Raw genomic sequence first — 15,096 nt, 5'->3', positions numbered from 1 at the left:
GGTGTGTAACTGCTCAGTTGGACATTGGAACAAAAGCCTGGACCCACACCAGCTCTTTCTGGATAAGAGCGAGTTCCTCTTTACTAGTAAACGTTGTGAAGTTTTGCTCCTCCTGTACACATCAGAACCGAAGTGACAGAAGTTTCAAGTCTGGTGAATGCGATTGGTTGTTGAAAGTGGGAGTGTTGTACCTGAGTCTGAGAGCTGTTGCTAGGCGATGGGGGGACGGTCGACGTGGAGGGGGAGGGGGAGGCGGAGGAATAGGCCGGCTGACGAAGGGTGTGAAACAAGTCTGAAAGGAACGGGTGACCATCGTTACTGCCGTGAGCTATGGGCAAAGATCGTCTACACAAGGGCACCAAGGCACGGGTTCATTCAGAGGGGGTAGATCAGTGCTGCTCAACTCCACGTCCTGCGGGCCACAGTGTCTGCAGGTCTCGGTGTCAACCGTGCGCTACACCACCTGATGTGACCAATCATTTTACCTGCTCGGTGCAGATAATTGGCTGATTTGTGAAAACGGCTGGAGTAGCGCACGGTTAAAGCGAACGCCCGCATATACAGCGGCCCGCAGGACGTGGAGTTGAGTAACGTCGGCGCAGATCGCTGCGGTCTGCGCGTGAAGCTCACGCAGACAGTCGTCAGCTGATGCTTCATGAGCACAGGCTGCAGTTACCCGATTGACCAGTAGGGGTCACTAGAGCGCACAGAGGAACATGTTCCACAGACTAAAATCCGCTCCCTCTCACTATATCCAACAGCTGACACTGGTGTGATCCAGATTCAGTACAGGCCTGTGGGTCCCATCTGTGTGTAGAACACGAGGAGCCACTCAGCAGCCCTGTAACTGAAACGGACCCAGGGTCCCTCCTAGATGCACTGCACAGCACTGTACACCAAACCGAGGTCAAATCCGCAATTGCGTTAGTTTAAATAAAATTTTCTGAGCTTGAATGATCCTGCCTGGGGCAACTGAGACAACCAAGATGATCAGAATGCACTCTGAGTGTATTTCATAGGTTCCAATACACCGGACAAGCCCAGTAAAGCATAGAACATTATTTGAATCCAAAACAATGATGTATTTGGCTTTGGTGCACAAGTTCCTTAACCCTTGGTGTCTACTGGGCTGTGCTCTTACAAGCCTTTACTCACTGACATCGGCCTTGTGGCATTTCTCAGAAATAATCAGGAGAAAAGGACACAGACGTAATCGTATTAGTACATTGGTGGTTCGAATCCCGGTGTAGCCACAATAAGATCCACACAGCCATTGGGCCCTTGAGCAAGGCCCTTAACCCTGCATTGCTCCAGGGGAGGATTGTCTCCTTCTTAGTCTAATCAACTGTACGTCACTCTGGACAAGAGCGTCTGCCAAATGCCATTAATGTTAATGTACATATAGTGTAGAGTATGTATATAGGTTCACGGCTTGGCCTATATAGTACTATACATACAAATACGCTAACAGGTTAGTCTACTTGTGCATATAGTATACAGCAGCAAACAGGGCCTTGCAGCAGCAGCTTACCTTGTAAAGGCTCAAACGTGTCCATGAAGTCCAGGTTGGGCTGCAGCGGGATCAGACCAGGCTGGATCATATCAGCGTTACCCGCATGAGCTGCAGGGAGAGAGAAACACACACACCACACACACCACACACACCACACACACACCACACACACACCACACACACACCACACACACACCACACACACACACACACACACACACACACACACACACACACACACACACACACCACACAATGGAGGAGATGAGAGGGAGAAAACGAGGATGAGCGGGAAGGAAGATGAGAGTATAAAGGATAGAGAAGGAAAGAGAGAGAGGGTGAGAGATGATTAAGTGTGAGCAGGTAAACACAGCCTCTCCTTAACTACCCAAAGCAGACAACATCCACCCTGTGGCCATTTCAGCCTTGTGTGGAGCTGGTGTGGAGCTGGTGTGGAGCTGGTGTGGAGCTGGTGTGGAGCTGGTGTGGAGCTGGTGTGGAGCTGGTGTGGAGCTCAGTTATATTTCTGCTGAGGTGCTTAAGATCCAGCGGCCCCTGGACCCATGACAGGGTTAAACACAGGAGAGTAAAAATCACAGTGGACTGCGAGTCTCCTCTTCAGGAAGTCAGGTCATTCCATCCCTCAGGGAAACCAGTCACAAAGCAGCCTTTTAATTCTTACATAGGAACGCTGCTTGTGTGTGTGTGTGTGTGTGTTGTAACTGTACCAAAAGAGTGCACTCGTGATCCCTTCAGGGCGTCTGTATCATCACAAAACTTAACCCGTAGGAGTCCTTCCCTACTACCAGTTTAAAAGGGGCGACATGGCTCAGGCAGTAAGAGCAGTCTAGTTTATGTGTAGCCTATTTCTTCGGTGTAGCCACAATACGATCAGTACAGCTGTTGGGCCTTTGTTGTTCCGGGGGGGATTGGTACCATGTTAGTCTAAATCAACTGTAAGCTTCAGCTAAATGACTAATTTAATCATTTAATGTAAAGGCCTGCACTCAGCCGGTGGATTGGGAGGGGTTGAGGTGCCGTGTGTGGAGGGTCTCACCGATCTCTCGGGGATTGGGCCAGGCGATTGGCTGGTGGGAGGCGAGGGTGGAGAACAGGGTGTCGGAGAACTCGGACATCAGCACGTCCATGTCGAAGAGCGGGTCCATCTCCATGGGAACGGGCGACTCGCGGCTCTTGCGCCCCCCCCGCCGGCCCGCCCCCCCCCCAGCCCCCACCTCCTCATCCTGGCAAAGGGACACACGCAGGGTGTCTGGAAACACCTCCCCAAACAGCGAGAGCTGCTCCTCCGCCCCCTTCAGTGTTCAAAATGCACAGGCAGGCAGTCAGGGCACAGCAAAGGCACAATGCGCAAATATACACACGCACACACACACACACACACACACACACACACACACACACAATGCACAAACACACACACATGTACACACACACACACACATGTACACACACATGTACACACACATACACAATGCACAAATACACACATACAAACACAATTATACACACACATATACACACACAATGCACAATTACACACACACACACACACACACATACACAATGCGCAAAAATACACACACACACACACACACACACAATGCACAAATACACACATATATATATATATTTATACAGACACAAACCCACGCAGTACAGCACACACAGCACATTGTGCAAATACATGCACTCACCCACAGATCATGCTACCAAAAAATACACATGCACACACACAATCATACGCACGCACATGCACACACACCAAGAACAGCACAAAGGCACCAGTGTGGTAGCACAACGGTCTTCAGACGCAGCTCATGAGTCTGCCTCAAAAACGTCAGACTGAAATGACTGAATTAATAAAATAAGAGCAGAAGTTGGCCTTAAATGCCGAAACAGATCTTACCGTTTTGTGCAGGGCACCCTGGGTTTTGTGGGGACTCTTGAAAGCGTGCAGGGTTCTAGCGATAAACACGAGGACAGAGAAGCCATATCCCAGGACTAATCGGTCCGGCATTCCCAGCTAATGCTTCCCCTCACACTTTCAATCATGCAGCATTCCCAGTGTCATTTAACCAAAGGCACGCTGCTTTCATAAAGATGAAGCGCTTCTCACATGCAGTTTGAGCCTGTCCAGACACAAGCGCATTCAAGAAGATTGCTACACTGCCAACACTTATCAAGTGTTACTCTCATGAAAATCTGTTTTCCTCTGAATTTCAAAAATATTTGCTTGTCTTAAGTTACTTTTTGCTTGTCTACTGAAACCTTTACCCCATTGGCAAATCTTGAAATTAGAAACTCATGACATTACAGGAAATAAGATTTCTAAACCCGCCGTGCACCAGCCCACAGAGATCAAACCCGCCGTGCACCAGCCCACGGAGATCAAACCCGCCGTGCACGAGCCCACGGAGATCAAACCCGCCGTGCACGAGCCCACAGAGATCAAACCCGCCGTGCACGAGCCCACAGAGATCAAACCCGCCGTGCACGAGCCCACAGAGATCAAACCCGCCGTGCACGAGCCCACAGAGATCAAACCCGCCGTGCACGAGCCCACAGAGATCAAACCCGCCGTGCACCAGCCCACAGAGATCAAACTCGCCGTGCACCAGCCCACGGAGATCAAACCCGCCGTGCACGAGCCCACGGAGATCAAACCCGCTGTGCACCAGCCCACAGAGATGAAACCCGCCGTGCACCAGCCCACAGAGATCAAACCCGCCGTGCACGAGCCCACAGAGATCATGTGCCAACTTCTGCTCTTAACCCTTTCAGTCCCGAGCCCAATATGAAGCGGCTCCATGGAAATCTCACGGTGTTTTGGCTTTGGCTGAGAAAGTTGAGAATTTTAGCAGGGTTTTAATAGGAGCTCAAAGCAATAGCACAGCGGCCATTCTGATTGGTTGAAAAAGTATAATGTCCAGAGTGGCATACAGCTCTCTTGGGACTGAAAGGGTTAATTACTTAAGAACCAGAGTAATTAATTAATTATTTAACTCAAGGACTGGCATTGTGCACCCCTGCATTAAGGAAATCTTCTGTCTAACTTTGTCAAATGAAGCTTGTTCACAAAACTTGTACACAATCAATTAATGGTGTATATAGAACACAGTTTTATGAAGCGTTTAATGAATAAACTCAGTACTTACTTTGAGAAGACTGGACAGGTCTTCATCCTTGTGCTTCTGTAGCTGTGAAGGTAACGTTTTCATTTTCAGTCCAAAATGACCAAAATTAAGGTCACAGTAAAAGAACTTTGTCACTGACTGGCAATCACACAATACTCAGTAGTTACCCATTCAGAAGGGGGGTTAAGATGTCGAATGTTGATTTTGAAATCCACATTTAAAATGGTTTCCCTGAGTGGAAAATAAAGTTCATCTTTGTAGCGTGCACTAGAGGTCAGATCGAAGAAAAGTACTCACCCTTTTCTTGAAATAAGTCCTCCACTTGTGGTACTCCCGGATGACGATTTCAATTCTTCTCTTCCAATAATTTCCCTCTGTGGCTATTGCCTACACAGAGTTAGAGTTAGAGAGTTAGAGAGTGTGAGAGCGTGTAAGAGTGTAAGAGTTAGAGCCTGTGTGCATGTATGAGTGAGTGAGTGTATATTGTGTGTGTGAGTGTATATTGTGAGTGAGTGTATATTGTGTGTGTGTGTGTATATTTGTGTGTATATATTGTGCGTGTGTGTATATTGTGAGTGTATATTGTGTGTGTATATTTGTGTGTGTGTGTGTGTGTATATTGTGAGTGAGTGTATATATTGTGTGTGTATATTGTGTGTGTATATATTGTGAGTGAGTGTATATTGTGTGTGTGTGTGCGCGTGTGTGTATATTGCGCGTGTGTGTATATTGTGTGTGTGTGTATATGTGTGTGTGAGAATATGAGTGTGAGAAGTGGAAGGACAGAGTGTAAGTCCTGTGAGCACACAGCAGTGGGGGCGTTGGGGGGCTCACCTCTGCCTGCCGGTGGTCCTCAGACACGATGCTTCCTTCCAGGGGGGTGACAAAATGGCAGACGGGGTTCTCCCTCTTCTCCACGTCTGCGGGGCAGAAAATGTCAGAGCTGCCGTCAGGGATGTAGAATGGGGGGGGGGGGGGGTCTCAAACCCCTGGGGGGCCACAGGGTCTGCTGCTTTTTGCCATTGGGAGCTCACATGCTGAATTTAAACCATTGATTAACTACAGGCCTGTTTTCCAAAGCTGAAATGGATTGCGGATTAAAAGGCACCTGCATAACCACTTTAGTAAACATGGTAACCTGGAAGGAAAAAAAATTCAACCTGAAAATACTGCTGAAATTGATCGATACCCTGATTGATTAAAAAAAACAAAAACAAATGTGACCTGCATTTTAGCCACCTCTGTTCCCGGACATAACATGAGTAGGAATCAGGTCCTCGTGGCATTGTGGGGACTTGGTGGTGGTGGAGGGGATTATGGGATTTGTAGTCCCATGGGTTTGCATGGACGGGACACTCACACTGCATGTACCAGGCCCTCCAGATGGCGTTGTTCAGCCGAATCTTATCCCGCCACAGCAGCTTCAGGCCTTTGAAGTTCTTCCATTTTGGGGACACCAGTTTCCCACTGCGGAGGGAAACGACCACGGGGAGCGTTATCAAACCGGCTCCAAGCAACCTACTCTTCACAAGCAGCTAAAGTCGGCAAACGCCCTGTTTTAATGAGCTTAATTACAATACTGGTCTGTGTTAATTATGTCCTAACCTGCACCTTTAACGTGACTGACTACTCAATACTCAAATGCAATTGGCTAGATGATTAGCCATGGCCTCAGTTGGCACCTGAACATTCACCAGAGAATGTGCTTGTGGGATTTCCAGCAATAGCGTTACGGTCGTGGCTGCAGCTTAGCGAATCACACTTTACATCCATCAAAACTGTGTGCTTTAACTTGAAAGAAACACATCGTAAATGAACATCGTATCTGAAAAGAATTAAGGTACTTTTTGAATGTATACAATATTCAACACCATTTCCTCTCAAAGTACTAACAAACAAACCCGTCCAAAGCAACTTAATTTGAAGTCGAATGTATTTTTTATTTCGATCATGTCCATGGCAAATGGGCACAGGGACCCATGGAACACGGAGTCCAGGAGTCCAGAACTCCAGCAGCCGTACATCTTGAACATGCAGCGTTGGACTCCATTTCCCACAATTCTCCCTCCTGCGACACATCTGTGAAATGCATTCTTCGTCCGTTACCAGAAACAGGAAGAAAACGGCGCCGACGGGAGGCTCTCGGCTGGCGGTGCGGAGGCCTGGCACTCGCGCACAGGTGCTGACAGAGCGGAGCGCGGAGTCTGGAGATTACGTCAGCGCGCAGCGGCCCGCTGACACCAAACACACCGCTATCGGGTGACAAAACGGCCGGGTCACTGATATCCAACGAGCAGCCGAGCGCCATAACATAAAATGTCCTCATCTCCCGGATTGGGGAGAGATGTCTTTCTTTCCGTGATACGCACATCATTCACACAGTGCGTGCGTGGAGTGAAGCCCTCTTCAACCCCTTTAATAGATTAGACCACTCCTTTACCATCACACAGATTAGTAAAGTCGGGCGGTGAAGGAATGAGTCTTCTATTGAAGAGGAAAGGGGAGCCTCCACTTTGGACTCCACTTTGTTATTTAGCTGACACTTTTATCCAAAGCCAAGTGTAATCGTGGCTACACAGGGGATCGAACCACTGATCTTGCGTCATATATCTTAACCACCAGCCGACTTGCTGCCCCCAGGACTCCTTAGATGCAGCCCACTGTAGAAGGAGCTTCATCTATTTTTGTGATTAAATGTTTTTCATTCAAGCCTCCCCCCCCCTTAAAACATCTCCACATTCACGGCAGCCAGCCATGCACATTTTTGATGTAGAGATAAATCATGTTGTAAATAAATCTAATAAAAAATCGAAATTAAAAAATCATAAATCAAAATGAGTTCTCAGGGACAGCATGGAGTATCTCTGTGAACAATACTGGATAAAGTTGCGGCCAAAACCGCTTTGCGGTGGGGCAATCCCAAAACGTCTGCATGAGGGTCCTGACGGACCCCTGAGGGCACAGCTCACAGGTCGGAGAATGTGACACAATGAAAAAACATTTGATCACAGAAATACATGAAGCTCCTGGGGGCTGCAAGTAGCCGAGTGGTTAAGGCGCATGACTGGGACCCACAAGTAGCCGAGTGGTTAAGGTGCATGACTGGGACCCACAAGTAGCCGAGTGGTTAAGGTGCATGACTGGGACCCACAAGCAGCCGAGTGGTTAAGGTGCATGACTGGGACCCACAAGTAGCCGAGTGCTTAAGGTGCATGACTGGGACGCACAAGAACGGTGGTTCGATCCTCGGTGTAGCCACGATTACAAACACCTACGTTCTGTGATGAAAGTTTTAGTGTATGATGGTCACGATTTTTAGATACGCATAAAAGATTGCTCCAAATAATATGCCAAGGACAGAAGGAGCTACGTGCTTGGACTTTTGTATTCTGTTACAAAAACACACACTTCCTCCCACAGCCCTCTCAGTGCAAGCTAATATTGAGGAAGTAGATCTGGACCATCCTGTGTGGGGCGGAGTTTCAGAAATAAATCCATAAACAATATGTTTTACACAGAGGATGATCAGGGAACTTTTGTGCAGGATGCATATGCACACAGCGTTCCAGAATGCCATTGGATTGTCAGACCGAAACCTTAAAGACGAGGGGCAGGACGGTGCCTGCGGTTTATTTTTAGACTCTTACAAACAATCGGCCCCGTCGCGGCTGCCGTTTATAGCCTTCGCAAACACCGTGCACACGCAGCCAGAGCCGTGCACGCGCAGCCAGAGCCGTGCACGCGCAGCCAGAGCCGTGCACGCGCAGCCAGAGCCGTGCACGCTGGCGAGGAAAACACAGGTCTGGTGCACGGCTCATTTCATTACATTATTGGCATTTGGCAGACGCTCTTATCCAGAGCGACGTACAGTTGGTTAGACTAAGCAGGAGACAATCCTCCCCTGGTTAAGGGCTTTGCTCAAAGGCTGTGCGGATCTTATTGTGACTACACCGGGATTAGAACCGCCGACCTTGCGTGTCCCAGTCATTTACCTTAACCACTACGCTACAGGCCGCCCCAACGCTACGGGCTCGACTCTGGGGAATGACACAGAGCGTCAGAACGAGTGCTGCTCATTTCTGTACGATGCAGTACATTACACACTTTCATCTACAGTGACTTACAGTTGATTACACTAAGCAGGGGACAATCCCCCCCCCGGAGCAATGTGGGGTTAAGGGCCTTGCTCAAGCGCCTTGCTCAAGGGCCCAGCTGCACTGATCTTATTGTGGCTACACTGAGGCTTAAACCACCACCAGTCTTCCAGGTCCCAGTCATGCACCTGAGCCACCACGCTGCGGAGAATGGCACACGGAAAGGAAAGGATGTTCTGGCGGAGGCTTGATTTACGCTCGACACACCCACAAGGGTTGCAAGGGTCCGCACGGCCGAAATGATGTCACATCCGCAGACACGCCCCCCCCCCAGAACGCCCCCCTGGCTGCCTCTCGCTGCTCCATGCACACCCAAAACACCCCACACCCATGTGGACGTAACGCCCGCACAACGACAGTCTGGGTTAATACGGGTCTGCTGTGCACATGGGTACATTCAGCACACTTATGAAGAGGGCACCTGCTCTCAATACGTCTCTGAGTTTAAATAAAGGGAAAATAAATGAATGACATGAATGCTGGAGCCACACTGCAGAGCATAAACGCATGTTTCATCAAAATCCTGTGCGTCCATCCGTATGGAAAGCACAAACCAGGCTTGAGGAAGCTTGGCTCCTTTCGGAATGTGATCTGCTTTTAAAAATTACGTAACAGGCCAGCGCTGGTTCCAGTTTATTTTCCGAAACATTAAGTACGCGCGGAATCTCTCCAGGGCTCCGGATTCCTGGCCTTGCATGTCTCTACACGCCGATCACCAAACCTGCACCACTAAAACTGCCATTTTAAAATCTACTTTCACAGGAATTTACATCCTTTATATTTAATTTAGATTGTCGTCTGTAACGACCTGAAGTTTTATTAGGCAATTGTGCATTTGAGGTTCAGCAAGTCTGACATTAGCTTTATTGTGTAACTCACAGTTGGTGATTAAAATAAACCTTTCCCTGGTATGCCTGGTCAGGGCTGGATGTGGTGTGCCAGCAGACCAAACCGAGCCGACCCCACCACAAGCATAGCCAAGCCAGCGGCCCACGGCATATCTCTCGACAAACAGTAAATGACATTACCAAACAAAAGCGGAACAAGCACACGCCCTCCCTCTCCGTAAGGTCTGTTTCCCGTTTCCCCCCCCCTCGGCGACCCAAGGTCAGCGCAGAGCCGCGCGGTCGCGGCGGGAGGCCAGGAAAGATACGGCGGAGGATCTGGGCTTCGGGCGCGGCGGAAACTCGATCTGTTTACCGTTTCAAAAGGGCACTCCTGGTGCCAGCGTGGCCTCTCCGGGCCCCCGTTAGAAAGACTGGGCCGGTTCTGACCCACTCCGGGGAGCTAGAACGGGTCCGCAGCTGCACAAACGGGCCAGAACACGCGCCGCCTTGCGGGACTTTAGCCGTTGAGTTAAAAAAATATATATTCGGCAACCAAAACAGATGTCCTTTATTATAGTTCCTGTTGTTGATTAGACTAAGCAGGAGACAATCCTCCCTGGAGCATTGTGGTGCTAAGGGCCTTGCTCAAAGGCTCAATCTTGTTGTAACCACACTGGGGCTTCCAGGTCCCAGTCAAGCTCCTTAGCCTCTAGGCTACAGGCCCCCTAGTCATGGGGACGTGACGCGTTATGCTGGCCTAACTGATACATAATAATTCATATTAAATTAACTGCGTTTATATTAATGTTGACACACTTATTTGACAGAACAAGGGTAGCAACAGGCAGGCAATAATGACCCCATAAAAAGGATTTTCAGACTTGTCACGCCACATTCAACCGTCACCCCAACATTTCCCCACCCCGGCACTGCAGTGTCAGTAGGCTCCTCCATATCCCATGGTGCCCTTCTCCGGGGATTGGCTGAGGTTATTTACAGGCTCATGCAGCCGTGTGGCTGGCCTGCAGGATCCAGCAGCAGCATTCTGCCCAGTGGCATCTGCTGAGCCACAGAGAATAAGGAGGTGTTTTTTTGGGTGAGACGGGACTGTAGTTACTACCCCTCTCTCTGATTCCTGACCCCTCTACAGACTGTGTGTGTGCGTGCGTGCGTGCGTGTGTCCTGACCCCTCTACAGACTGTGTGTGTGTGTGTGTGTGTGTGTGTGTGTGTGCCCTGACCCCTCTACATGCTGTGTGTGTGTGTGTGTGTGTGTGTGTGTGTGTGTGTGTGTGTGTGTGTGTGTGTGTGTGTGTGTGTCCTGCGCCAGTGCTAACAATAGCCCTCCATCGAGGACATCCCAGGAGGGGGTGTTTTTCAGCACTAAAAATAATCCAGTGTGAATCGGAGCAGTGCTACACACAGTCCTGTATTAGATCCAGACCCCGACCCCTTCTACAGCGCGTACTAGACCAAGACCCCTTCTACAGCGCGTACTAGACCAAGACCCCTTCTACAGCACGTACGAGACCAAGCCCCCTTCTACAGCACATACTAGATCCAGACCCCTTCTGCAGCCCGTACTAGACCCAGACCCCTTCTACAGCACGTACGAGACCAAGCCCCCTTCTACAGCACACACTAGATCCAGACCCCTTCTGCAGCCCGTACTAGACCCAGACCCGGGATCTGATAAGATGCAGTTCACAAAGAGTCAGTTGTACAGCCATGAACATTACGCCCAGTACACATGGGAAACGGGCAGACTCAGTATGGCACATGAAGATCACGCCTTGTTCTCATAATTAATCCACTACGTGTCTGGATCCATGTAAACTGCACCCGCACGGTTATTAAAAACGTTACGCAACCCAACATTGTTCCTGCTCATAACCTCACCACCATGCTGAGTGCAGGCTGCATGGAGCACAGTTATGACCTCATTACCTGCAGGTAAACCCTGCCACTGGGTATTCAGCAGGCTGGGATGTAGGGAAACAGTTTGTTTTTACCATGCAGATCTTCAGGAAGTATCTTTAGAACTCATGCGCACACGCACAAGGGCACCCACTCGTGCCACACACACACACACACACACACACACACACACACACACACACACACACACACACACACACACACACACACACACACACACACACACACACACACACACACACACACACCGTGCAGCACTGAGCTGTCACTCACTGAGATTGTTGCCATGGTTCCCCGTACCATATTTGCTTTGTAATTAAAATGCAGTTAGCGGTTTCATCAGGAGCCCAATTACTGCAGACGGGTCTGTGGTTCACCATAATGAGGGGATTACCTGCCATTGTCACCTTAATCAGGCTCGTCTGCCACTGAACAGGCCCTCTGTGTACTGAAGTAAAAAGCCTTCAAGCAGAGTGAAAGCCCCAGGCAGACACGGTCAACACATTCAAACAACAAGCCCGACAGTATTGCAGTATAGCCATACAAACATGGTCTACACCTTAACACAACAAGCCCAACAGTAGTACAGCATCCCTAAACAGACAAGGTCTACACCTTAAGCGCCAGACAGGTACCTTTGTGGAAAATGGGGAGGTATTTATTTTCTTAGGACCCACTGTGATTGGACAAGAACAACTGACAGTGGAATTCTCCAATCAGGAGCAGGTAGGGGGTTGGCATGGGAGGGGATTCACCCCCAAGGCTCACTGGGGGCCAATCAGCTCAGCGTGAACAGGCTGTACCATTCCAGGCATGCAAGGGGGTTCCATAAATACTTTAAAGCTTTTGTGGTATATTAATGTGCAGTTGCTTGATGGGGGAAAGCTTACAAGTATCAATCAGTCATTTTTTCAAGTGTAAAAACAACCTTTTTTATACCTCATGATATCGGATATCTCCGGTTGGCATTTTTGTAGCAATATGGATTCAGTGGGTTTCGCGTTTTGTAGTAAAGTCAGCTGTGAGTGCAATGTTTCCGGCAAGCACCTAAAATGAGATCCTCTTCTCCAAAATGCACTACATACCACTGGATTCTCCAGGAAGAATATGCATTTGATGTGCTCCTAGTAATAGTTTTGTTTCGAATGGAACGATGATGACCTTTCATGACCACAGATTGCCAAATCAGCCAAAACCAAAATATTGCAGAGACTTTACCTTTTTTTTTTTTTACTGCTGAGTATTCAAAGCTGACTTGAGTTATAGTGAAACAGAAACTAGTTGATAGAAATGTATTTAAGGATAGCCCCTTCAGATGAATAGTCTAGTTTTCAAGGGGGTCCAACGTTAAATGCAATATGGTGGTAAATATGGTTACGTGTACATATGTTCACTGTATTTAGACAGGTGACCCTTACTGTCTACCATGTTTTCAGTGGCCTGGGTTCCACGCATGGCCCTTTCCTGGGGAGCTCTGCATCCTACACACCTGTGGGATCCTCTAGGTGCACCTGTGTGAACTGCAACTGATTTTCTGATTGAACAGTTGGAATGTTACTCGTCACGGTTAAATGGAAATATCACTTGGTCTTTGCCAGTACACTGAGTGCACTGACACTGAACCTCTCAACTTACAGACGTGGCCAAGCCTGAAAAAGTATTTTCTGTCCAATTTGCTCAAACTCAACAACTGCACCGTGAGCTGACTCATGGCAAGTGACTAGACGCTAATCATGAGATGAAAATACAAAGCAAGAATATTAAATGACATACTGGACTGTACAGCTGAACATGGCTGAACTCGTGTTCCCTCTCAGATCACCCTGCTTCTTGGGTCCTTTTACCTCAGGCACACAATGCTCTCTCTGTCTCTTCTGCAGCAGAAAAAGAGTCTTTAAATATCACCCATTAAAAATGTTCCCGTTGCTTCAGTACAACATGGCTGGCTTGAAACTTTTAGAAAATAGGCGTCTGAGGAGGAGAGTCTGGGCTGAAGAACTCTTACACTCCTCAAACCACTCAGCCGAGGCCTGACCTTGACACTGTGTGTGTGTGTGTGTGTGTGTGTGTGTGTGTGTGTGTGTGTGTGTGTGTGTGTGTGTGTGTGTGTGTGTGTGTAAAGCCCAACTAAAAGGCCGATTTCAAGACGTTTCCTCAGAAGAAGAACCTTACAGTCAAATTCCCCTCACAAGCTTGTTGACTTCCTCAAAATTCTTCTAATACTGATAACATACACTGTGGAGCCAAGAGGTAAAATACTGCTTTATTACTTTTTTTAAATAAGAGTGGACAGTCTCGTTAATTTGTTTTTGGTATTTTCACTTTATTCAGAGAGTGTTCCAGATAGAGATGGGTTCACAGTACAGGAAGCGCTATGGGAGGGAATTGGCCAGTCGGCAGACTGAATTATGGGATTGACAGCTGGCTGCCCTAGAGACTACATCACACTGTCTCCCCAACAAGTTTTTTTAAACAGTGGAATCTCATCCAGATGGTCTAATATCAAAGATCTGCATCTTTCTGAACCAATCAGAAATCAGAGCGCACGGGCAAATGCAAACTGCAAAAGCTGAAGGATTTCTGTCATGGTTTGGTATGCGGAAAAAGCACGTCAGTTAGCGTCAGGGCACAGGAGGACGTTGGGGTCATGCTCCCCTTCCTTGTCTGGAGACCGTTAGGACCGTACAGACATCGTACAGACATAAGGCGAGGACAGTGGTGGAAACAGGCACGGTTGTTGGCACGGTCTTGGTTGGCGTCACTCTAAAGAAGCGAAACATCCCCCCCCCCCATCTCCACCCCACCCCCAGCTGTTCAGTCAGGCCACAAACGCGCCTCAACACACTAAGTTTAGAACGTTCCGGGCCTCCTTCGCAACAGGCGACCTCACCCACATACCACCTGCCAAAACTCGGGAGGAGAAGACATTCTGAACGAGGGTCAATGAGGACGTCCGATCCCCGTTATTCTGGACTTGGACCCTCAGTGCCGACCACAGCCACAATTACACCGTCCCAGGGAACTCCTCTGAAAGTTTACTTCAAACAGGACGTTATCACTTGCATATCGCGAGAGGTTAAACACTAAGAGCATTAAAGCTGCTCCCATGTTCTTCCGACAGCTCGGTCACCCCAAAACAAAACTTCTGAAATGCCAGAAAAAGCAGGGCGAAAGAAGAAAGGTAAATGGACTGCATTTATATAGCTCTTTTATCCAAAGCGCTTTACAGTTGATGCCGCTCATTTTCACACACACACACACACACACACACACAACAACACACCCAGGGCAGGGGATCAAACCCCCCTCCCTTTCTAATATCCCTCTTGTCTAACCCAAAAAAGAAAGAAAGAAAGAAATAAAATTGCACATACAATGACTGAATTTTTTGTTTAGAACAGCACTTCATGTGTATTTTGCTATGGATGTGATGCTTTAACTTGTGGAAGAACCTATACACTTGTAAGTCGTGTAAATGGTAAATGGTTGGCATTTATCCAAAGCACCGTA

The 15,096-nt window shown here is 48.4% G+C and overlaps 1 protein-coding gene across 2 annotated transcripts in view; it reads right to left on the bottom strand.

The window, feature by feature from the left end:
- mlxip (MLX interacting protein) overlaps nucleotides 1-15,096 on the bottom strand; it is a 36,225-nt gene that overhangs the window by 17,685 nt on the left and 3,444 nt on the right. For both annotated transcript variants that reach the window (XM_061259837.1, XM_061259838.1), the window contains exons 2-8: nucleotides 6,029-6,135; nucleotides 5,503-5,588; nucleotides 4,966-5,055; nucleotides 4,690-4,731; nucleotides 2,571-2,826; nucleotides 1,532-1,621; nucleotides 192-292 (exon numbers count right to left, since the gene is read on the bottom strand). In XM_061259837.1, the coding sequence (XP_061115821.1) occupies nucleotides 192-292; nucleotides 1,532-1,621; nucleotides 2,571-2,826; nucleotides 4,690-4,731; nucleotides 4,966-5,055; nucleotides 5,503-5,588; nucleotides 6,029-6,135 (772 nt within the window). The remainder of the gene's footprint in view (nucleotides 1-191; nucleotides 293-1,531; nucleotides 1,622-2,570; nucleotides 2,827-4,689; nucleotides 4,732-4,965; nucleotides 5,056-5,502; nucleotides 5,589-6,028; nucleotides 6,136-15,096) is intronic.

This window comes from Conger conger, chromosome 11 (assembly GCF_963514075.1).
Source record: "Conger conger chromosome 11, fConCon1.1, whole genome shotgun sequence".
In the NCBI taxonomy this organism is placed as follows: Eukaryota; Metazoa; Chordata; class Actinopteri; order Anguilliformes; family Congridae; genus Conger; species Conger conger.
The sequence above is the reverse complement of the archived record's forward strand: the minus strand, read 5'-3'. Positions and strand labels throughout refer to the sequence as shown.